Source organism: Saccopteryx leptura, chromosome 10 (assembly GCF_036850995.1).
Source record: "Saccopteryx leptura isolate mSacLep1 chromosome 10, mSacLep1_pri_phased_curated, whole genome shotgun sequence".
NCBI lineage: Eukaryota > Metazoa > Chordata > Mammalia > Chiroptera > Emballonuridae > Saccopteryx > Saccopteryx leptura.
Genome location: NC_089512.1, coordinates 30,607,191 through 30,633,454, shown reverse-complemented (window position 1 = coordinate 30,633,454; position 26,264 = coordinate 30,607,191). Strand labels below are relative to the sequence as shown.

General features: G+C 38.1%; 1 protein-coding gene across 1 annotated transcript in view; it reads left to right on the top strand.

Moving 5' to 3' along the window:
- Positions 1–5,222: 5,222 nt before the first annotated feature.
- Positions 5,223–26,264, top strand: part of KCNH8 (potassium voltage-gated channel subfamily H member 8) — a 330,485-nt gene continuing 309,443 nt past the window's right edge. Inside the window, exon 1 of the mRNA XM_066350928.1 lies at positions 5,223–5,591. Within this exon, the coding sequence (XP_066207025.1) occupies positions 5,516–5,591 (76 nt within the window). The 5' untranslated portion in view covers positions 5,223–5,515. The remainder of the gene's footprint in view (positions 5,592–26,264) is intronic.

The following is a 26,264-nucleotide window of genomic DNA, read 5'->3' as shown; positions in this document are numbered from 1 at the left end:
TGAGTTTAATCCGTTTACATTTAGTGTAATTATTGATACTTGTGAGTTCCCTATTGCCATTTTATATCTTGCTTTCTGTTAGTTTTGTGTCTTGTTTGATCCTTCTCTTTTGTTTTTCTATCTTTTGTTTTTATTTGGTTGTATTCCATACATCTTTCCACTGTTGCTATCTTTTTTATCTCATGTGCTTCTGTGGTGGTTTTTTCAATGGTGGTTACCTTTGAATAATGAAAAGGGTCCCTACCCTGTTCATTGTAGCGAACTATTTTGTGAGTACTTTTGCACTCCATCGTCCTTTGCTACTGTTAATCTCCATCTTCTCCCCCTCTTTCTTTTTGTTGTTGTCACAGTTTAAATTTGGTTTTATTGTGTTCTTCTTGGAGCTTTTACTTGTGGCTCTGTTTTTTTTTGTTCTTTGTATCTGATTGGAGAACCCCCTTTAGTAATTCCTGGAGTGGGGGTTTTCTGATGATAATGAATAAGTTAGTTTTATTCAACAAACACTTCATCATCTTGCTTTTCGCAAATACCCACTCATCTGTTCATATATATAGTCCATTTAACTTAACAAGTATCCAACAAATGGTGAGGAACCTTGTGTTAAAATATGTATATCATGGAGAGATGGAAGCCCTAGAGCAGGGAAGGGGTGTGGAGCCTGCATTGAACTCACAGTGAATGCTTATAGATTTAAGAAATATTCTATAGCTTAAAAATTTAGTGATTTAAGAAATGTACATTCTTTTAAAGAACTTGTTTTATCCTTTAAAGAGAGAAGTTTGGATAACATACCAAATTCTCCCCTCATTTTTTTGCATGTTAAGAAACCAGCAAAAGGTTTGCTGGTTTGTTAACAAACCAGCAATATTGGGAGGACACTCAGAATATTCTTTTAAATTCAAATGTGTGTAATTTATAAATCAATACATCCAAAGTAACACCTACATACACACACACACAAACACACACACAAACACATGCACACATACTTACATTTAAGATTTCAACTAACTGGAGAAAGGAGAAGAGATAAAATAGTAAAGGAAGTTATAATAAAAGAGCTATGAAGTAAGTGTTGATACTTGCTTCAAAGGACATCCTGCTCTAGCATCATTTCATCCATTCATTCCTTCTTCATTCATCAAAGATTTTTCAATATATCTGATATGTCAAATAACTTTAAATAAAAGATTGGATACTATAACTTCTGATACTAAAATTTTAAAAAGCTCAGTGTATGGTATAAGAGACAGAGAGATAAACTAATAAATGCTGAAATGATTGAGGTACTAATTATGATAACTGCATGTATTCTTCAACTAATATTTATGTGTTTACAACATCCCAGAGACCATGTTAGTCACTGGGAATACAATGCTGAACAAAGAGTAGAAACTGTCCTAATCATTTTCTTTATGTTGCCTCATTCATCCTTTATGATTGCCCTGTGAAATGTGTTATTATAATCTCCATGAGATTATAAAATGGTAAGTAACTTATCTAAAACTACACAGGCAATGGTGCAGTAGATAAAGCATCAGCCTGGGATGCTGAAGAGCCAGGTTTAAAACCCCAAGGCAAGGTCTCTGACTTGAGAGTGAGCTCATCCAGCTTGAGTGTGGGGTCACCAGCTTGAGCATGGGTTCACTGGCTTGAGTGTGGGATCATAGACATGACCCCATGGTTGCTGGCTTGAGTGTGGGGTCACCAGCTTGAGCATGGGTTCACTGGCTTGAGCGTGGGATCATAGACATGACCCCATGGTTGCTGGCTTAAAGCCCAAGGTTACTGGCTTGAAGCCCAAGGTTGCTGGCTCAAGCAAGGGGTCACTAGCTTGGCTGGAGCCCCCCCCCCAGTTAAGGCACATATGAGAAGGCAATCAATGGACAACTAAGGTGCCTCAGCTGTGAGTTGATGCTTCTCATCTCCTTCCTTTCCTGTCTGTCTGTCTGCCTGTCTCTCAAAAAATAAATAAATAAAAATAAGGTAGCTCCTAATTCCTGTCCCTTAGGACACTCAGTCTTGAAATCCCAGCATGCTGTAAGGAAACCCAAATATCTATGGAGAGATTCGCCTGAAGAAGAACTGAAGCCACAGCCCTAACTGAGCTCCTAGTTGACATCCAGCACCAATTGCCAACCAAGGCCAACAAACCATGTTGAAAGTGACTAAAAGTGAATTGCACTACTGAGCCCTGGCCAACTGCAGATCTATGAGCAAACAAACAAATAACAACAACAACAAAAAACAACAACAAAACAAAAAATAACCTATTGTTTTAAATTAAACAAGTGGATTTTAGGATGGTTTGTTACACAATAAATCAGTGAAATTTGCCTAGGTTTGTCCTACATAGAGGCATTCTATAGTACAATGACAGAGTGTACTTTGGTCTAAATTTAGGGATTTTGTGTCTTCCCTTACACTGTAGAGTCATAGAAATTATATCCTCCTCTCTGAAGATGAATCTCTTCAAATGAGCCTTGGGGTTACTATATCGTGTGGTAATCCTGTATCCTTACAGTGTTGTTTCATTGAAGTCATAGAGAAAGCTCACAGGTCTTATAAGATAGAATGGGTCTTCAGTTAAAGGAGTAGAACTTCTTGTGGCCAAACACTGGGGACATTTCCTTTAAGAAGGGGGAATAAAATTTGTAACAGATGAGACATTCCCAACTCTCATTGCACCTCTTTCTTGTGCCTCTTTGATTTCAAAGTGAGGCTGTGTAAAGGACTTAATAAACTTACACTCAAATCAAGGTCATATTATAATGTGGAAATTTGACCTCACCTGTGCCACAAACACTGAGAAGGAGCATTTGGTCCTTGCCTGAGTCAGTGCTTAGAACAGTGGTAATGACAGTAAGAAAGACTCCTGGGTGAGGAAAGCATAAGAACGGTGGTGAGATCTACCTATTACCAACCAGTAGGGTCCAGTAGACTCTCTGGATTGGATATACCTAAATTTAGGACAGAGATCTTGTCATGCCTACTCCTTCAGTCCCTGACACACAGTAGGTGCTGGAGAGGAGACCAAGGCAGTGAGTGATAAATGCTGGGAACCATTTGCAGTAAAACCTAAGCTTTCTTCGGGGTTGTCACTCTTAAGCCTCTCTTGTTGCTTGTTTCTTGCAAATGACTTTATGCATTTGGCAACATGGATCAAGCCCAAGAGGAAACCGTTTTTACACACACACACAGCCTTAAAGTGAAAATTTTATAAACCTGAACCGTGGTTTTCATTTAATACAGTTTATGATGAACCACTTCAAGGGAGGCATTTCTCTGGCTTAATAGGTGTTTTCATGAGCAAATTTAGTAAGAGAGACTCCAAAATAAAGACGCATCTTTGAATAAGTTCAGCCTTTGCAGTTAATTTAACAGAAATAAGAGTAGCAGCAATAAAACCATGCTTTTTATTAATCCCAGAGAAATACAATAATTCCAAGAACTGACAGCAGCTGTTGAGGTTTTCTGGTCCCGACACACCGCCCCAAACAGAAGCTGGGACTCCCTGGTCTTGCTCCCCCGCATCTCTGCCCAAGAGGGAGCTACTCGCAGTTGGCTCGGCGTGCCACATGGGGGACACCACCTGCGAGAGCTCGGTGTCCGCAAAGCTCAGCTGGCTGGGGACCGCAGGATTCGGAGGACAGGAGTGGCCTGAAGCCCAAGCGCGGAGTCTAGCTGGGCGGGAGACCCTTTGCCAGGCGCCAGGCCCACCGAGGAGTTCCCCCCGCAGCCTGGCGCGCACCCGCCCAGCTCGCCTCGCGCAGCGGCCGGATCTGCTTCGATTTCAACACAAAGGGAATCCTCGGCCGCAGGAAGTGCATCACTAGGAAGGGAGACCGGGGGCGGAGAGAGGGGATGCTTTCCTCCCTCCCTCCACTCCTCCCCTCCCGGAGCCCTGGGCAGCGATGACGAAACCCTCAGGGTCCCCCCGTACGCTGCAGGAGCCGGGAGACTTCCAACAAGGAGCACCCCCACCCACCTTAAAAATACAGGAGTGGGGGCAGGGCGCTCTCGCCTCCCGCCACGCCTGAGCTCCGGGGCGGCGGGGACCTGAGCTGCCTGTCGCCTCGGCTCACACACCTGTTCGCTTCCCCGCTCCTCTCCTTCCGGGTTCACCAGCACCTGGGCTCTCGTTTGTTCTTTTACCCCTGAGCTCCCAACTTTCTGCCACATCTCCTTCCCCTGCACCGGCCTGGGCTTGGTTTCCCCGGGAGAATGTCGGTAGAGAGGGAGTCCCCCGCGTGAGAAAGGAGGAGAGGGGACTAGGAGAGGCCACTTTCGCTTTCCCAGACGCCGTTCCAGGGACTTCGCCCAGCTGTCTACCTGGAGGCACCAGTCTGGGAGACGGCCTCGCCTTTGGGCAAAGGTAGAGGGGCAGCTCAGCTAATTCGTGCAAAAGCTATTTAAACAATCAACCTCACTCTTTTTACTTGTATTGCATTCTGAAAATCAATAAAAAACAGTAAACTTTTCAAGAAATGTTTTATTCACATTTCACCGGAGAGGGGGGGAAGTCATCCATTGTCCCTACAAAAAGCTATTATTTTCTTTTAGTTCAGAATGGCTTGGGAAGAAGACCAATAGCAATTTGGGGAGAGGGACTGAAACACCCCTTTTTGGAGCCCAGAAAGAAGTGAAAAAACCCCGGCGCTTTGGACCAGTTACCTGGTTGAAAGACCGGGGTGGGGGGGGGGACGGTTGGAGAGGGGGCGGCGCAATTAACCCCAAGCGCCCGGCTCTTGCCGCGGGCACTGGCACTGGCAGGTGCGCCGGAAGGGGACACCTTCCCCTCGGGCACCTGGCAGCCTGAGCTCGGACAGACTCCACTGGGGGGCCTCCCCCTTCCCAAGTTCTAGGCGGAGGCCGGGTACCTGCCCCGACCTATCTCCTCCCCTTCTCCCATACCACACCCACAGGACTCCGGTCTCCCCGAGAGAGGGACTGAGAGGGAACAAAGGGGTCTTTGTTCACTGGCTCCTGGGGGGGTGGGAGTTGTGCTCGCTTGCGTTTCCCGGCGCCCCTTAGAGACCGGGAGGCTCAGCGCCACCGAGCACCGAGCGTCGAGCGCCGCCCTCCAAGATCCCAGCGCCTTGGGTCAGGGCGCGGCGCCCCGGGCCACCGAGGACTCCCCCAGTGCCGGCGGGCGGGCTGGGGACCAGGCGCGGCGGCCCCTGGCGGGCACTGCCGCCCGCGGAGGGACAGGGAGGGGGGAGGATCGGCAGCTGGCGGAGGCGGAGGAGGCGGGAGAGGAGCCCGAGCCGGGCTGAGCCTGGAGGTGTGGGGCGGGCTCCGAGAGCGCTCTCGGGGCTGCTTCTGTCGGAGCCGCGGCGGCTGCAACTCGCTCCCTCTCTCCATCCATCCTCTTCCTTCCCTTGCTCGGCCCCACCGCCGCGCCAGGCCCCCCTCCCGGCCGTCATCACGCTCCCCTTCTCCCTTCTTGGCACTTTCCTCTCGATCCATCCTTCTGGACAAACTTTGATGGAGAATTTCACACCACGCTGGAAAAATGCCGGTTATGAAAGGATTACTGGCGCCCCAGAACACCTTCCTGGACACCATCGCCACCCGTTTTGACGGAACACGTAAGTCTTGCACTTCGACGAGTTGCATGGTATTTTTTGAGAATGATTTTTCTTGTACTAATTACTTTCGCTCCCAACCTTTCTTTTTGCACCAGCAGAGTAAATTTCCTTCTGTTCTTGCCAAGGTGTCTTGTGCGGAGAAAAAATTTTCCCCTCCTATGCTTCGGTGCAACATTAGCACTTTGGTATAGTTGTCCCCCTTTACTTCTTGGGTTCAAAAGAACCCGAAGAAAGGCTGATCTCACGTTCACTAAGGAACCTGTATTTTACTACCTCTTTGAGGAATTGGTTTTTATTAAGTCTATGAGGTAAGAGTGGGAATTGCCCATGTTGGTAAAATTACACCTTATTCTACAATTTCAAGTCTTCCTAGATTATAGGGACAGTTTGGGTGTTCTTCGTCCAAGTGCTTCATTCTGTGAGGTCTTTTTGGATAGGCATGATTGCCCATCTGAGTTTAAGACACACAAACTAGAATCAGGAATTACCAAGTGGAAGCTTTGTGTAGAATTCTAAGCATTGTGAGTTTGTCAGAATCTTGATTCTTGCTTTTAAACTAGAATAGTGTATCTTTCAATCCTGAAATGATCCGAACAGTTGAGGAAAATTTGTTAGGGAAAGAGGAGCTGGGAATTAGAAAGAATGATATGAATCATAAGAGAAAGTTTCTGTTTATTGGGGGGCAACTATTATTGGACATTGAACTTGTTTAAGTTACAGTTTTAAGAAAAGAGAAAAGAGGGAGGATGATGTTGTGTGGATGCTTGTAGAATTGTTCTATTTCAGGACCACGGTCAGGTCCCTGTTCCTTCCCAGTCTTCCCTAGCTCCCTTCTCAAGCCAGTTGGTCTTTCCATCAGGCTTTCTTCCAGTAATTAGAAGTCTATACGCACATCCCTAACAAATGCTCTCAGTTGGTTTCACTATGAATATCAACATTTTCCTGCTAGCTTCTGCTGCTTTTGTGTGCTATCTTCCCCCACTTTTTTTTTTCTTTTCTTTTCTTTTTTTTTACTATTACACCAGACTCATAGAAACTCATTTATTCTAAAGGCCTTTTTTTCCAGTGGTTCGGGTATCATTGTTTTTTTTTTTCCTATGATGCTATGCTTCTTGGAGCTGACATGGAAAGCTCGTATCATTTTCTTTCCACTCCAGCAGTGCTGAGAAGTAAGTCTTGGACTTTTGAGCTTCAGGAATAGTTGGAAACTTTACATGAGGGAGAAATAAAACATTTACTTGATTTTGTTCAATTTTTATTTTTTGTATCCAGCCTACTCATGGTAGTTGAGGTGGATATTCTTCCAATGCTGTCTTTAGCTTTAGCCATTCTAGATGTTACATTTTATATTCTAGATGAGTCAAACAGTATAAGAGAAGCTCAAATACCATTATACGTCTGCCTTCTTTAGATAATAATAGAAAATATTGTAATAAAACTTTTCAAGTCCCTGCTGATGACATTACATCCACCATCCAGCCACTATACAAATTTACCACTGCAGTCTTTAACCATGCATGATCGTGGGTACTACTATTTGTTGCCTTAGGAACTGATCAGTTTTATGTGGATGCTTGGTCTTGAACTTGCTAATTTAACCCCTTACCCCCCCAAAAAAAGCCTTCTGACATTGATCACTATACATCTATTGAAAATGAAGTAATTGGTAAATGATAGTTGTTTATCTCATTGTCATTAAAACTTGAATGGAGTGCCATGTGTAGTGAATCATTCTAGCATAGCCCATAGCCCTGGGAATTACTGCAGGGTTATACTTAGATATCAATAGTTAATGAGGGGCTTTGGATAATCAGTATGAGGACACCTCTATAACTGTAACATTTGATAGGCCGAGGGCAAGTAGAGAGGGGTGGGTGTACTAATAAGTACCTTTTTTTCTATTTTAACTATACATAAATGTTAATAAAATAGAAGGTTAGAAATTTTGAATTCTTATTTGGGAAGACCGTCATCACATATTAACATTTAGAATAGTAATAATAAAACTAAAATTGTTGGAGGGCATGTTTGGTCTGTGACACAGGGTCTGGGGAACTCCTGGAGGGGAACACTTTGTATGACATCAATCTGAAAATCAGTGAAGCACATTTCAGAGTGATGAATAACATAAATGTTTTGTTTACAACATTTGATGGTTACCCCTTGTCCTAACAGACCCCATTCAATAAAAGAGGGTTGTATTTTCTCATTTGCTTTTTGTTTGAATGGTAGGATGACTTGAATAATATGAAATTCTAAAAAAAAATACTTTAAGCACATTTTAAGCCATAAATTTTGCTGTATCTAGAATCATGGCATACCATTTCTCCTGCTAAATATTTACTTTATCTTATTATGCTATCTTTGCTGTGTTTACACAATTTTATTAAGTTTAATTGCTATCTTAAAAACCCATTTCTTATGATTATACTTCTCTTGATTTTTAGAGTAGTTATTTATTTTCTGTGCAAGATGAAACTATTTGCAAGTTTTAAATTTACAAAATTGTCACCTCCTCAAATAAAAACTATACAAGAAAGTAGATAATATTATACTCAAATGTAATGGGTTAACTTACTACATTTTTCTGCATCATTTGTTAGATACATCTTATAGTCATGTTAGTTTCATATTTTATTTTAGACAATTCAGATGAAAAGTAAGAGAGCAAACAGTAACCCTGTCAAACCACTTTGCTAACTTAGCCATGATGTTGTATTATTGTTAGCCCTATGATTTAATATTATAATAGAAAATAATAGAACTTAAAACATCATCTAAAATTTCTCCCAGGAAAAAAGTATATGAAAATAAAAGCTTATAACATCATCTTACTAATATATCAACTTGGATATAATCACAGGACAACATAAAACAAGTTAGTAATATGCTTTATCACCTAGTGACATTTAATTGTTTTACATAATAGGATTTTTTCCTTTTAGTATTTAAGAAGTGAGCCCTTTTGTCAGGATTGAAATACAGTTATGGACCATTAATTAAAACTATTTTCCTCATATATAATATAATTTTAAACTACTAAAAAATATAAATCTTTTTATATAAAACTACCTTAAAATATGTTCTCTTGGTTTGTATTTAATTGAAGTGGAAATAAGAACCTTTAGAAAAATTTAGAACCTTGGAAATATTGACTATGTATGCCTATGTTTTCTAGTCACATCAAAATTTGGCCATAATATTTCTCCTTTGGGGCTAATGAAGCAAGATTTAAGCTTTAAAAGAAGTTTGCAGCCCAGTGGACTCTTATCAGCAATATTCCAGTCACAGCACCCACAGTGCTTCAGAAACTCATTCATATTTGCATATATTTTATGAACTACTGTATAGCCTGTTCAAATGGTCCAAGGAAATTTGTTAAAATTAAAATACTTCCTTTACAGAGGCCATTTTCAATCAATAATTTTTCTTTCTCCTTTTCATGCTTTCATCGGGTTACATGGATCTCTTAACATTCAAGGCATAGAGAGAAGGGTAATGTACCCAATGTCATCAGAGGAGGGAAGGATGAGGTAGGACTGTGAAGATCTTCTGAAGTCTTTGTAGTTTGGAGAATATCATCAAAGGCATTTATCCAGTAATAATAATGCTCTGGTTTCTCTTCATATCGTATAAATCTTTCGCCTTTTACCAATAATAATAATAATAATAATAATAATAGATGTGCTCCATTATTATAGGCCTATCTATAAAAGATTACTACATGAGAACATTCAAGAAAATATCTAGCACTTCATAAGTATCTTCCCACAAATGGAAGGTCATAAAGACTCTTTCATTTTTTCTTTTTATATGCCATTTTATTCTCAGTCTTTATGTTTAGGGAGACAGTTCCGGAATTATTTTTCTGTCTCTGTGCAGTAAACTTAGTGGCTTGTTATCTCACATTTTCTGTAGGCCAGGTATTCAGGCAAGGGTGCTCTGCTCAGAGTCTCACAAGGCAGCAAACAGTGGTCGACTGGCTGTGCTCTCAGCTGAGGCCCAAGGCCCTCTTCCAAGTTCATGTGGTTGTTGGCAGAATTTAGTTCCTTGCGATTTTATGATTGAAGTCTTTTTTTAATTGTTAGCTCTCAGCACTAAAAGCTGCCCTCAAAGTTGTTGCCACGTGGCCTCCCCTTTAGGCCCTCTCACATCAGAACAGCTTATTTCTTTGAGGCCAGCGGGAGTGTCTTCTCTGTAAGGGTTCATCTGACTAAGTCAGGACCACCCAGGATAATCTCTCTTTTGATTAACTTAAACTCAATTGATTATGGAGCTTAATTCCACCTGTAAAATCCCTTCTAAAATCACACTTCCTGTCAACACTCAAGGGTAAGGGATTAAACAGTTGTATTAACATGAGTTGGGAACCCTGTGTGATTTCTTAGAACTCTATCTACTACAGTTGCTGTTGCATTGTTGTAATGCCATACAAAGCCTAACGTTTCCACATTTGTTTATACAGCACGTTTATTGAGCACACTGTAATTCTATATGTACAACTGCTGAGTTTATGTCTGAAATCTTTGTGAATGTCAAGGCCCAGCTTACTGGAGAGAGGGTTTTCTTTCTCATTGGCTGATGACATATGAGTAAACCTAACTTAGGACATGTACAGTCATTGTGTTGTCATAGTCTTCACTCTCTGATCTACAAGTAATGAGGGAGACAGGAATATTTTCAGAACACTACTTCCTGTCTCTTAACAGCGTGTCTCTCTTTTTAAATAAGTAAGGTTACATAGGGTCTGTTAACCTATGTGTGGGTATCTTAGTCTTCCCTGCATGAGGAACCAGTCCAAGAATGTGAAATCCACAAAGAATGATACCGAATCAGGTCGGTATCATGCAGTCTAAGGTGACTGGGCTGTTTCCATTTCACTGACTTTATTTACCAGATCATTTCTGGGCCAACTATGTGGACTGTTTTGAAACAATGTATTTTCTATATCTTTCTCATGCCTCTAACCATGTTTCAGATTTAAGAAACTCCCCACGATGCACTGGTGCATTGAGGCTGGTTTTGATAAAACAAATGATGTTTTTAATTTAAGCTTTATTTTAGGTTTATTAAAATATAGAAAGGCCTGACCTGTGGTGGCGCAGTGGATAAAGCATTGACCTGGAACGCTGAGGTTGCCGGTTTGAAACCCTGGGCTTTCCTGGTCAAAGCATATATGGGAGTTGATGCTTCCTGCTCCTATCCCCCCCCTCTCTCCCTCTTTCTCTCTTTCTCTCCCTCCCTCACCCCCCTCTCTCCTCTCTAAAAAAATTAATAAATAAATTTTAAAAATTATTTAAAAATATATAGAAAGAAAGTGAGGGAGAGGGAGGAGATAGAGGAGAGGAGAGATGAGGGAATTATTTATTCTCTTCTTTTTGCCTTTGTAGATGAATTATTTAAGAAATCTTTACTGTATTCATTTAATCAGTCAGTCAATCAATTACTTATTTCTGCAACAATATTTAATCAACACTGACTATGTAAAGCCATTATGCTAGGATTGCTGGGATAAATCAGGCTTGTCTTTCTCTCAAAGGGGACAATAAATGTATGTATAAATTACCATCATATAGCATGGAAAGGGATAAGAGTATTCAGGAAGTATAAGGAAAGGGCTGTGCACATATGGATGAAGGGGGAATAATATATATAAACTAATGACCTGGGATGGCTTCATATATTAGATGACTTCTGGGTAAGAATGATTGGCTCATCAATGATAAGAGAAAAACTGTTATTTACTTTGCCAATTTGTGTAGCACTTCTCATTGAGTCTAAAAAGGGAGTGGGTGGGAAGGGGTTAGGGAGAATAACAAGTGTCTTAGAGGATGTGAAGGGGCTGAGGTAGAGGCAGGAGGACAATAGAAAGTCTATTAGGCCAGACATGGAATAACTCCAAAGCCAGAATGCTTTGTCATAATAAGCCATTGGAGGTGATAGACCCATGTCTGGGTAAGACACCTTTAGTGTCCTCTGTGCTTGGTATAAAAACTTTCAACCTTCCCATATTTCTCAGGTTGCTGCATCATATTAGAGAAATGTCCTCCCTGAAGCCAAAGATGTTTCTGATAATGCTTTTACACTAGGACAGACGCCCACAGAATGCAGTGGAATTGACGTATTCATATTCTTATGAATGTCTGCTTAGCCTGAGGAGCAAAGTTTGTCTTAGGAAAGAGAAAGATTGATTTCTGACCGGGTAGCAGAGTCCTCTTCTCCTCCACCCTTGTGTTGCACTACGACATTATGCCTGTGGAGAAGAAAAAGAATTGAGAGTAGCCTAGGATTCAGTCCCGGTGGAGCTGATTGGAGAAATGCCAACAAGAAAAGGTACAGAATTACAACGGCTGTAGAGATAGAAGGGTCCACCAGCAATGTATATTTGCTGATGTCATCTAAATTCTAAGTTCTTAAATCCCTTTTGCTTTAGCAGAGGCTACAAAAAAAAAAAAAAGATGAGACTTCACCTTTTCTCATGGCATAGTTAGTAATTTCAACTTTTCTCATGGCATAATTAGTTATGGCATAGGAGCAATTAAAGAGCTTTTTCAGTAATTTAAACAGTCAAAGATATTTCTTGGCTTATAAATTCCCCAGAAAATATATTTTGCTTTCTTTTATAACTGTTAATGCAACTATCTATCTCCCCTAAACCCTCCTAAATTTATGTCCCCAGATGAACTAATAATCTCTTCTAGCCAATGAAACCCATCTGTCTTCTTATGTTTTCTGGCTCCGTTATTGGCATCACCACCCACCCATTTCTCCAAGCTCAAAATCTGAGTTGGCCTTGACTGCCCACACATCTAAATGTTATCAAGTCTTTCAGATTTTACTTTTAAGATGCCCTAAATTGGCCCCTCATCTCCCTCTTCTTCGCCCCTGCTTTAGTTTGGATCCTCTGTTTCTTAGCGACACAATTACAACCTTATTCTAATTAGACTCCTTTTGTCACAGGCCCTGATCCCGCTCACTTGAAACTCCTTCATTTTACATGGTCCCTAGAGTGATTTCTGTTTAAAAGATAGTGTGACTATTTAATCAGGTGACCCATCTACTTAAAGCTATCCGTTGACTCTCTGCAGTCTCTTGGAGAATGTCATCTGACCCAAAGATGATGCTAAAAAACTTTTTTCCACCACTGCCTCCTAGGCTGCGGACACACTCACCCTCAGTCACCTGTACATTTATGGCTCTGGGCCTCTCAACATCATTTGAGAAGCAAGATCCTTTATTTTCTTCAAAACCTATCCTGGCCTGACTAGGCGGTGGTGCAGTGGATAGAGCATTGCACTGGGACACAGAGGACCCAGGTTTGAAACCCTGAGGTTGTTAGCTTGAGTGTGGGTTTATCTGGCTTGAACAGGGGCTCACCAGCTTGGGGGGGGGGTCGCTGGCTTGAGCGTGGGATCATAGACATGACCCCATGGTTGCTGGCTTGAGCCCAAAGGTCACTGGCTTGAAGCCCAGTGTCGCTACCTTGAGCCCAAGATCACTGGCTTGAACAAGGGGTCACTCGCTCTGCTGTAGCCCCCAGTCAAGGTACATATGAGAAAGCAATCAGTGAACAACTAAGGGGACTAAGGAGCCACAAAAAGAATTGATGCTTCTCATCTCTCTCCCTTCCTTCCTGCCTGTCTGTCCCTATCTGTCCTTTCTGTTTCTCTCTCTCTGTCTGTCACAAAAAACAAAAACAAAAAAATAAACAAACCTAACTTGGAAGGTTATCTTCTATTGTAGTTCCCCATGTATAAGACACAGCCTTTTTTGAAAAACTTGGGGTCTAAAAACTGGGTGCATCTTATACAGTGGTTGTAGAGTTTTTTACTTGCATTTGACAGTGTTGAGTTGTATGAACTTGATGATGAATAAAACTTGAGTTCAATAACTTTATGTAATTCCTTTTTTTTTTTTTTTACAAATTTTGAGCCCCAAAATTAAGGTGCATCTTATGCATGGAAGCTTCTTATACATGGGCAAATATGGTATTTGAACTCTTTCTGTGGAGCTCTGGGAAGAGTGAGGTGACACTTCCTTTATGTTTTCACAGTACCTTGCCCATGCTCTAGTCAGCTCTTACATAGGCTCTAATTATATGCCTTCATAGTTCAGCACTCAACTGTCAACTCCTTGAAACTCTGACTGTGTCTTCATTTATATCCCCTTAACTTAGACTTATGCTCAGAACGTCTTTGTTCAATAAATGTTTCTTTGAGTAAAAGACTTGGGATGTATATAAGTTGTCTTTATTTCTCTCTTCACTGGTAGTTGTTCTTCCTTTTAACCAGCATTGTGTGATGAAATTTAGCTTTGAAACATGATTCTAAGACTGGCTTCCAACCCTTCATTTTTACATGTTTCAAATACTAATTTCTTTAATAAAACTTTAATGGTAACAGCGAGTACCATTTGGGACATGTCTGTGTATACATTGCATTCTGTGCTGGTGTTTTTTCTGTTCCTACCACATCCAGCAGGCCTGCAAGGAGTGTGGCAGCCCCCTGTCTGTTACAGATGACAGAGCTCAAGCTCAGAAGTTTTCTGCATTATTACACTAGCCTACTCTAGCCTGTGACTTTTCTACTATATCACACTGCCTCTAAAATGTGGTATTTTTTTTATAGTAAGTATAAACAGACTGGGACAATCTGGTATTTCTAGTTTTTGCCTCATGCAAAAAGGGATTTCAGCTTTGAAATTTTTAGCCATTTCAGGTTATAGATTTTTTTCTTTTGATATATTATGCTTTAAGTACTTGCTATTTAAAGAATGTTTTTAAATTGGTGTTTAAGACATCCCTGGAACTACTAAGCGCATTCATGGTGCAAAGCAGTTTAGCTCATCAAAGAAAATCTACCAATACAGTGTGTCCGTAAAGTCATGGTGCACTTTGACTGGTCACAGGAAAGCAATAAAAGACGATAGAAATGTGAAATCTGCACCAAATAAAAGGAAAACTCTCCCAGTTTCATACCTATTCAGTGCAGTTCGATGTGGGCTCACACACAGATTTTTTAGGGCTCCTTAGGTAGCTATCCCGTATAGCCTCTACAGACTCATCACTGACTGATGGCCTACCAGAACGGGGTTTCTCCACCAAACTGCCGATTTCCTTCAACTGCTTATCCCACCGAGTAATGTTATTCCTATGTGGTGGTGCTTCGTTATAAACGCGCCAATATTCACGTTGCACTTTGGTCACGGATTCGAATTTAGCAAGCCACAAAACACACTGAACTTTCCTCTGTTCCATCCACATCTCGACGGGCATGGCCGTGGGCTGCTCCGTTGTATACACGGTGTTACGTCATCATCTGCGCATGTGCACATGCTGCCATATCATTCTACAGAAATTGGGAGGGTTTTCCTTTTATTTGGTGCAGATTTCACATTTCTATCGTCTTTTGTTGCTTTCCCGTGACCGGTCAAAAGTGCACCATGACTTTACGGACACAGTGTGTGTGTGTGTGTGTGTGTGTGTGTGTGTGTATGTGTGTATACATTTGTTTTTAGAAATCCATTTTTGGTTGTTTTTTTTGAGATTTTGGTGCTTAAAATTTTCTGACTTAGAACTTCCTTGTGATTTCTCAATGTAATAAAGGGCACATATGACAAACCATCAGCTAATATACTAAATGGTGAAAAAATGAAGGCTGTTCCTCTAAAATCAGGGACTAGACAAGGCTGCCTACTCTCACTACTTTTATTCAATATAGTTCTGGAAATTTTAGCCAGAGTGATCAGGCAGGAGAAAGAAATAGAAGGCATCCATAATGGGAAAGAAGAAGTAAAGGTATCACTTTTTGTACTTTTTTATTATTCTGTACATGGAAAACCCCAAAGACTCCACCAAAATACCCTAGAAACAATAAATCAATATAGGAAAGTCACAGGATACAAAATCAATATACAAAAGTTTACTGCTTTTCTATATGCCAACAATGGAACTTCAGAAACTGAACTCATGTGGTACATATTATATATATACTATGGAATACTACTCAGCCATAAGAAATGATGACATCGGATCATTTACAACAACATGGGTGGACCTGATAACATTATACTGAGTGAAATAAGTAAATCAGAAAAAACTAAGAACTATATGAATCCATACATAGGCGGGACATAAAAATGAGACTCAGGGACATGGACAAGAGTGTGGGGGTTACTGGGGGTGGGGAGAGTAAAGGACAGGGTGGGGGAGGGGAGGGGCACAAAGAAAACCAGATAGAAGGGGACAGAAGAGTATATGACTTTGGTGATGGGTATGCAACATAATCAAATGTCAAAATAACCTGGAGATATTTTCTCTGAACCTATGTACCCTGATTGATTAATGTCACCCCATTAAAATTAAAAAAAAATTGAACTCAAAAAAACTTTTACAGTTGTAACAACAAAAAAATAAAATATTAGGAATAAATTTGACAAAAGATGTTAAGGACCTATATACTAAAAACTACAAAACATTTTTGAAAGAAATTGAAAAAGACACAATAAAATGGAAAAATATTCCGTGTTCATGGATTGGAAGAATCAACATAGTTAAAATGGCCATATTACTGATAGCGATATACAAATTTAATGCAATCTCCATCAAATCCTGATGTCATGTTATAAAGAAATAGAACAGAAAATTACCAGGTTTGTATGGAACCATAAAAAAAAAAAGCCAAATAACCAAAGCAATCCTGAGGAAAAGGAATGAAGCCAGAAATATCACACTACCTGACTTCAAATTATACTATAGAGACATGATAATCAAAACAGCATGGTATTGGCAGAAAAATAGACATACAGACCAATGGAACAGAATAGAGAGCCCAGAAATGAAACCACATATATATGGACAAATCATCTTTGACAAAGGAGCAAAAAACACATAATAAAGAAAAGAAAGCCACCTAAATAAATGGTGCTGGAAAAATTGGAAAGCTACATGTAAAAGAATGAAACTTGACTACAGTTTTTCCCAAGCACAAAAATTAATTCAAACTGGAATAAAGACCTAAATATAAGATTTGAAACAATAACTTACATAGAAGAAAGCATAGATACTAAACTCATGATTTATTTATTTATTTTCATTGCCAGGCTAATCCCTCCATAGAAGATATTCTAATTCTCACACCTATGGTAGTGACATCATTTTGTATTTCTAACTTGTTAGTCTCTTACACAGGAAATTCTTCTATTTTGAGTACGTTTTTATTGGAAGACATAATATTCCCCAGTGTCAGGTGCTGCTGACATCTTTTAACAGAAATCACTTACGTTTTCTCTACAGTTAACTTTCAGAAAAAAAATACGGGTATCTAGCTCTCCCACTCTCAAATCTAATCTAAAGCCTTCTTTTCTTCATGTTTTCTTTTGTTCTATTACATCTTTTGGACAGTCTTCCTTATTATACTTGTCAGTCCAACTGAGTTTCTTATGCTAGTCATTGAACTAGAGGGAACTGAGACCAGAGCACTTCGTCTCTTCATGTTTTGTTTGATTTTCTTAAAAGAAGAATCCACATAAGAAGTTTAGATGTTATTCACACGTCAAATACCCAGCTGGACAAGTAGACTTGTCCATAAGTGTGGTGTTCTGACTATCCCTTCAGTGGAAAGAATAATGTAGAAGATATACTTGGGCATATTTTCAACTTTAACTCCTAAATAAATGTTCCTGCTATGATTCCATGAACGATGGAAAAGAATGAATATCTTGGAATATCTTGGACTTTTTGTATTGTATGAATTTGGTACATCTTTAGTCCAAGTTACATTCGGTCACTAAATAGGAGCCTGCTACTCTCTCTTAAGAAATATGTGGGTGTGGGTCCAGGAATTAAGATATACAAGTAATAATTACAAAGAGTTTCTGTCTATCTGTATAATGCTCCATGGCATGTAGTGTATCTTTTAGTTTAAGTAAACTAAAAGTTATAAAACTATTTGAAAGATAGGCATAATTACAAATATTTGAATAGCATTTAATAATAGTCATTATTTTTATTCCATCACCTGAATTGCTTTTGAACTAATATATGAAAAGTGTCTTCCTATTATAATATTAATGTATATTTGTTAAGCATTGTTTAATATATTTAAGGTTTATATGAATTTTCTTATCTGGGCATTATTTGTTCATATTTGTTGTCTTTTACTAATTAGATTGTTGGTATTCTCTTTTTGACATCTATGAGTTCTTTGCATAGTAACAAAATGAATTCTTTATTAGAGATGTGAATTGTATGTGTATTTTGAATTTTAGTTCGTTGTTTAAGTTTTTGATATATAAAGTAAGCTATTTTGCTTCTATAATTTTTCTGTTTTGTGTCATATTTAGAGAGGTGTTTTCTACTCTGAAATTATTTATAAAATGCATTTTTAAATCTATTTTTATGTGTTCTATCATTGATTTATTTTTTATATTCTACTTTTTCTCCTCCATTAATAAGTTCTGTAATTTGGTCTATTGAGTATGATATAGGGATCAAAACTAATTATTTTTAGATTCTTATCCATTTTCCTAACATTATTCAATAATTTTTCTTTTCCATGCTGATTTGAAATGTCTAGTTTATCATGTTTTCTATTCCTATACATGATTCTTTCTGTTTTATTAATCGTTTTTTATAGGCTAGTACACAGTTTTAATTATAGGCATTTTATATCATGTGTTAAAATTCTCATTCCCTTCTATTTTTCCCCATAATTTTACTGGGCTAATTATATACTTATTTAGAAATCCACATGAAGTTAAAAATGAAATTGTGTAGCTGAAAAAGAATCCTGATATATTTTTAATGAAATCTCAAGAAAATGATACTTTTATGATGTTGAAAATTCATATGCAAAACTTGCTATATATTTCTATCATTTGTGTCTTTTTAGGAGTTTCTCAATAAAGCTCTTGTACATTTCTTACTTATTTAATTCCTAGAAATTTTATCTTTTTTACTGCTCTATAGATTGATATGGAGTATTTTATTCCACTGTTTTGTTTTTCTAATTCAATCATGTTTGTTTATTGAGGGCTATTGATTTCTATGTATTATTATTATTATTATTTTAACCATACCACTTGCTGAGATTCTACTTTTTTTATAGTAATTTTTCAGGTTTTTTTTTTTAGTTTTCAAGTAAAAAATAATCTTGTCCTCAAATGGTAATGTTTTTGCTTTCTTGTTTCCAATTTTTACAACTTTTATTTTTTTGTCCCCTCATTTTTTTTCTCTTGTCCAATTGCTTCACCTAGTATCGTAAATACTACAAAAATGGTGATGATAAAAAAATTCTTAGCCATGGCCAGTTGGCTCAGTGGTAGAGCATCGGCCTGGCGTGCAGGAGTCTTGGGTTCGATTTCCGGCCAGGGCACACAGGAGAAGCGCCCATCTGCTTCTCCACCCCTCCCCCTCTCCTTCCTCTCTGTCTCTCTCTTCCCCTCCCGCAGCCAAGGCTCCATTGGAGCAAAGTTGGCCAAGGTGCTGAGGATGGCTCTATGCCCTCTGCCTCAGGCACTAGAATGGCTCTGGTTGCAACAGAGCAATGCCCCAGATGGGCAGGGCATCACCCCCTGGTGGGCATGCCCAGTGGATCCCAGTCGGGCATATGCAAGAGTCTGTCTGACTGCCTCCCCGTTTCCAACTTCAGAAAAATACAAAAAAAAAATTCTTAATGGGAATTATTTTAGTGTTTTTCTAGTAAGTATTTTTCTGGTTTCTAAAGTTATAGATTTTTATTGTATATTTCTGCTTTCTTAAAAGGTTTGCTATGTATTTCTATTTTATTAAGCTATTTTGGTAATTGCCTTTTTATGATTTATTTAAGAAACTTTCTTATTGAATCAACCAATATAATAAACTTTACTGGCAGAGTTCATAGTATTGAACTTCTCTTTTATTCTTTTGATAAAGTTTACTTGGCCATGTTGCTGGATTTTAAAGCAGATCCTTGAATAATGTCATTTGGTTCAATGTCATTGAGGTCATGAAAAGAAAAAGATTTCTGGATGGCGTCACTATCTGTGTGGAGTTCGCATGTCTTCCAGGTCTAGGTGTGTTTCCTTTGGATACTCTGGTTTCCTCCCACACCCCAAGATGTGCATATTAGATAATTTGACATGTCTAAATTGACCCAGTCTGAGTGAGAGTGGATATGTGTGCAAGTGGCTTTGTATTGAATGGCTTGCTGTCTAATGTTCCTACCTTGTGCCCTGAGTGCCCAGGGTAGGCTTCAGTCACATGTAACACTGAAGTAGAATAGGTGAGTTGGAAAATAATTATCTTCCTTATATTTATTAATCTCTTAAGTATATGTATAACTAGTATTTACTTTAATGTTTAATATTAGAAGTGTTTAGACCTTTATTTAAATGTTTTTTGACAAAATATGCTATAATAACTCTTGTTTATCTCAGTTAGCCTAATGTAAAATTGGTTTTGTCATACATTGATTATGATAAAAAAAATTCTTAGCCCTGGCCAGTCGGCCTGGTGTGCAGGAGTCCTGGGTTCGATTTCCGGCCAGGGCACACAGAAGAAGCGCCCATCTGCTTCTCCACCCCTCCCCCTCTCCTTCCTCTCTGTCTCTCTCTTCCCCTCCCACAGCCAAGGCTCCATTGGAGCAAAGTTGGCCTGGGCGCTGAGGATGGCTCTATGACATCTGTCACAATTTCTAAGAATTCTATTGATAAAATTAAGTGAAAACTTTTTGTATTTGTTAATGCTTTATTTAGAATTTTTACACTGTGTGTGTGTGTGTGTGTGTGATATTGGCATTGATTTTCTCTTTATGTATGTGTATATTATTATTAGATTTTGGTGGGGAAGCACACATTTATGTTTATGCCCATTATAATGTAATCCCATCTGGTTTAGCATTTGTACCACATTTATCATATTTTAATAAATTATTTTTTATTGATCATTGCATTAAAACAAGCCAAGATGGGTTGGTAGATCCCCACATAGTTCTTATAGCTCTGGTTATGGTCTTGTCTAACAATATCTCAGATGCCTATGAAGTGAATATAGTTCTTACTTCAATGTGTGCTTAAATCTGAAAGATGTCAAGCAACATATATACACACATATATATATAGTTTAAAGATATTTGATTATTTGCATCTAATTCATGAATATAAGAAAGCTTCTCAAATGTTATTCCTTAGAAAGTAAATCATATATTGTTGTGAAGGTTGTAAAATCAGTAAAAAGATCATTAAAGATAAATTTACTTTATGATGACAAGACAAATATAAATTTTGGTAGAACCCAATGTCATGGTAAAAACAATATTTGTTAAATTAAAGAAAATTTGTGAGGCAGAAATGTGCTTGGATTTGGTTGTTGTGTGTGTGTGTGTGTGTGTGTGTGTGTGTGTGTATATATATATAATTCATCTTTATGTTAAAAAATGATATTTTATTAATCACTACAGAGGTTATAGTGGTCAAAATTACCAAATATTTATATATGAAAAATTAGCTACAATAGTTACACTATATAATATGTGATGTTAAATACAGAAAACATATTTGACATGATAGTATATTTTTTTTTTACTGTCCTCATCAGTCAGAAGATAATATCAAAAGTAATTACATAAGAAGTCTATGGATTTGGTGGGAATTTTATCTCACACTTTTAATTATTAAAGTAAATATAAAATTGCTTAACCTGTGGTAGCACAGTGGATAAAGCATTGACCTAGAATGCTGAGGTCGTCAGTTCAAAACCCTGGGCTTGCCTAGTCAAGGCACATATGGGAGTTGATGCTTCCTGCTCCTCCCCCCTTCTTTCTTTCTCTCTTCTCTCTAAAATAAAGACTTTAAAAAGTAAATAAAAATATTAAAATAAATATTCAATTATATGTATGTTCCTGTTTAATACATCTTTAACTTTGATATACCAGAAGCCTTGGAGTGGGAATGACTTGGGTCTATATTGGCTTCTGATTGTTCTTAACTATTTTTATTATCCTGACTTTAATGTAAAGGAAACAAAGAACCCTAGAGAAGCTCAGTATTTTATTCCAAAGCTAGTACCTGAGAAGACTGGGCTCTTACTCTCATCCTTTAATAACAAACCCCAAGTTCTTCCTTTAACTTTATTCTGATTTTACTTTCAAAGAAGGAAATGGAAGAGAATTGACTTTTAATGAGTAACCATGAACTCAGTGTTATGGTAGGTATTTTCATCTATTAGTTTATTTACTCTCTTTTTTTTTTTTTTTAAATAAATTTTTATTAATGGTAATGGGATGACATTAATAAATCAGGGTACATATATTCAAAGAAAACATGTCTAGGTTACCTTGTCATTAAATTATGTTGCATACCCCTCGCCCAAAGTCAGATTGTCCTTCGCCACCCTCTATCTAGTTCTCTGTGCCCCTCCCCCTCCCCCTAACTCTCCCCCTGTCCTCCCTCCCCCCACCCCTGGTAACCACCACACACTTGTCCATGTCTCTTAGTCTCATTTTTATGTTCCACCAATGTATGGAATCATGTAGTTCTTGTTTTTTTCTGATTTACTTATTTCACTCCATATAATGTTATCAAGATCCCACCATTTTGCTGTAAATGATCTGATGTCATCATTTCTTATGGCTGAGTAGTATTCCATAGTGTATATGTGCCACATCTTCTTTATCCAGTCTTCTATTGAAGGGCTTTTTGGTTGTTTCCATGTCTTGGCCACTGTGAACAGTGCTGCAATGAACATGGGGCTACATGTGTCTTCACATATCAATGTTTCTGAGGTTTTGGGGTATATACCCAGTAGAGGGATTGCTGGGTCATAAGGTAGTTCTATTTGCAGTTTTTTGAGGAACCACCATACTTTCCTCCATAATGGTTGTACTACTTTACAGTCCCACCAACAGTGAATGAGGGTTCCTTTTTCTCCACAGCCTCTCCAACATTTGCTATTACCCGTCTTGTTGATAATAGCTAATCTAACAGGGGTGAGGTGGTATCTCATTGTAGTTTTGATTTGCATTTCCCTAATAACTAATGAAGCTGAGCATCTTTTCATATATCTGTTGGCCATTTGTATCTCTTCCTGGGAGAAGTGTCTATTCATGTCTTCTTCCCATTTTTTTATTGGATTGTTTGTTTGTTTGTTGTTGAGTTTTATGAGTTCTTTGTAAATTTTGGAAATTAGGCCCTTATCTGAGCTGTTGTTTGAAAATATCATTTCCCATTTAGTTGGCTGTCTGTTTATTTTGATATCAGTTTCTCTTGCTGAGCAAAAACTTTTTATTCTGATGTAGTCCCATTCATTTATCTTTGCCTTCACTTCTCTTGCCATTGGAGTCAAGTTCATAAAATGCTCTTTAAAACCCAGGTCCATGAGTTTAGTACCTATGTCTTCTTCTATGTACTTTATTGTTTCAGGTCTTATATTTAGGTCTTTGATCCATTTTGAATTAATTTTAGTACACGGGGACAGGCTGTAGTCGAGTTTCATTCTTTTGCATGTGGCTTTCCAGTTTTCCCAACACCATTTGTTGAAGAGGCTTTCTTTTCTCCATTGTGTGTTGTTGGCCCCTTTATCAAAGATTATTTGACCATATATATGTGGTTTTATTTCTGGGCTTTCTATTCTGTTCCATTGGTCTGAGTGTCTATTTTTCTGCCAATACCATGCTGTTTTGATTATTGTGGCCCTATAATATAGTTTAAAGTCAGGTATTGTAATGCCCCCAGCTTCATTCTTTTTCCTTAGGATTGTTTTGGCTATTCAGGGTTTTTTATAGTTCCATATAAATCTGATGATTTTTTGTTCCATTTCTTTAAAAAATCTCATAGGGATTTTGATGGGAATTGCATTAAATTTGTATATTGCTTTGGGTAATATGGCCATTTTGATTATATTTATTCTTCCTATCCAAGAACAAGGAATATTTTTCCATCTCATTGTATCTTTTTCGATTTCCCTTAACAATGCTTTGTAATTTTCATTATATAGGTCCTTTACATTCTTTGTTATGTTTATTCCTAGGTATTTTATTTTTTTTGTTGCAATCGTGAAGGGGATTATTTTTTTGAGTTCGTTTTCTAATATTTCATTGTTGGCATAGAGAAAGGCTATGGACTTCTGTATGTTAATTTTGTATCCTGCGACCTTACTGTATTGGTTTATTGTTTCTAATAATCTTTTTGTGGAGTCCTTCGGGTTTTCGATGTATAGGATCATATCATCAGCAAAAAGTGATACCTTTACTTCTTCTTTTCCAATATGGATGCCTTTTATTTCTTTGTCTTGTCTGATTGCTCTGGCCAGAACTTCTAGCACCACGTTAAATAAGAGTGGAGAGAGTGGACAACCCTGTCTTGTTCCTGATTTAAGGTAGAAAGTCCTCAGTTTTATGCCATTTAAAATGATGTTGGCTGATGGTTTATCATATATGGCCTTTATCATGTTGAGATATTTTCCTTCTATACCCATTTTGTTGAGAGTCTTAAACATAAAATTGTGTTGTATTTTATCAAAAGCCTTTTCTGCATCTATTGATAAGATCATGTGGTTTTTGTTCTTTGTTTTGTTGATATGGTGTATTACGTTAACCGTTTTGCGTATGTTGAACCATCCTTGAGATTCTGGGATGAATCCCACTTGATCATGATGTATTATTTTTTTAATATGTTGTTGTATTCGGTTTGCCAGTATTTTGTTTAGAATTTTAGCATCTGTATTCATTAGAGATATTGGTCTGTAGTTTTCTTTCTTTGTGCCATCCTTGCCAGGTTTTGGTATGAGGGTTATGTTGGCCTCATAAAATGTGTTTGGAAGTATTGTTTCTTCTTCAATTTTTTGGAAGACTTTGAGTAGAATAGGAACCAAGTCTTTGAATGTTTGATAGAATTCACTAGTATAACCGTCTGGGCCTGGACTTTTATTTTTGGGGAGGTTTTTAATAGTTTTTTCTATTTCCTCCCTGCTGATTGGTCTGTTTAGGCTTTCTGCTTCTTCATGACTCAGTCTAGGAAGGTTGTATTGTTCTAGGAATTTATCCATTTCTTCTAGATTGTTGTATTTGGTGGCATATAATTTTTCATAGTATTCTACAATAATTCTTTGTATATCTATGATGTCTGTGGTGATCTCTCCTCTTTCATTTTGGATTTTATTTATTTGAGTCCTGTGCCTTTTTTCCTTGGTGAGTCTTGCCAAGGGTTTGTCAATTTTGTTGATCTTTTCAAAGAACCAGCTCCTTGTTTTATTGATTTTTTCTATAGTTTTTCTGTTCTCTATTTCATTTATTTCTGCTCTGATTTTTATTATCTCCTTTCTTCGGTTGGTTTTGGGTTGTCTTTGTTCTTCTTTTTCTAGTTCCTTAAGGTGTGAAGTTAAGTGGTTTACTTCGGCTCTCTCTTGTTTGTTCATATAGGCCTGAAGTGATATGAACTTTCCTCTTATTACTGCTTTTGCTGCATCCCAGAGATTCTGATATGTCGTATTTTCATTTTCATTTGTCTGTATGTATCTTTTGATCTCTGCGCTTATTTCTTCTTTGACCCATTCATTTTTTAGAAGTATGTTGTTTAGTTTCCACATTTTTGTGGGTTTTTCCCCCTCTTTTTTGCAGTTGAATTCTAGTTTCAAGGCTTTATGATCAGAAAATATGCTTGGTACAATTTCAATTTTTCTGAATTTGCTGATATTGTCTTTGTGGCCCAACATATGGTCAATTCTTGAGAATGTTCCATGTACACTAGAGAAAAATGTATACTCTGTCGCTTTGGGATGAAGTGTCCTGTAGATGTCTATCATATCCAGGTGTTCTAGTATTTCGTTTAAGGCCACTATATCTTTATTGATTCTCTGTTTGGATGACCGATCTAGAGCCGTCAGCGGAGTATTGAGGTCTCCAAGTATGATTGTATTTTTGTTAGTTTTTGTTTTAAGGTCAATAAGTAGCTGTCTTATATATTTTGGTGCTCCTTGGTTTGGTGCATATATATTAAGGATTGTTATGTCTTCTTGATTCAGTGTCCCCTTAATCATTATGAAGTGACCATTTTTGTCTCTGAGTACTTTTTCTGTCTTGTAGTCAGCATTATCAGATATGAGTATTGCTACACCTGCGTTTTTTGGGGTGTTGTTTGCTTGGAGTATTGTTTTCCAGCCTTTCACTTTGAATTTGTTTTTATCCTTGTTGCTTAGATGTGTTTCTTGTAGGCAGCATATAGTTGGATTTTCTTTTTTAATCCATTCTGCTACTCTGTGTCTTTTTATTGGTAAGTTTAATCCATTTACATTTAGTGTAATTATTGACACTTGTGGGTTCCCTACTGCCATTTTATAAATTGCTTTCTGTTAGTTTTGTATCTAGTTTGATTCTTCTCTTTTGTTTTTCTATCATTTGTTTCTGTTCCATACTTCTTTCCTCTGTTGCTACCTTTTTTAAGTCATGTGTTTTTGTGGTGGTTTTTTCTAGGGTGGTTACCATTAAGTAATGAAAAGGGTACCTACCATATTCATTGTAGTACCCTATCTTATAAGTATTTCTGCACTTCATCGTCCTTTGCTACTGTTAATCTCCATTCTCTCCCCCCTTTTTTTTTCCTTTGTTGTCACAGTTTAAGTTTGGTTTTATTGTGTTCTTGGTGGAGCTGTTACTTGTGGTGTTGTTTTCTTTTGTTCTTTGAATCTGGTTGGAAAACCCC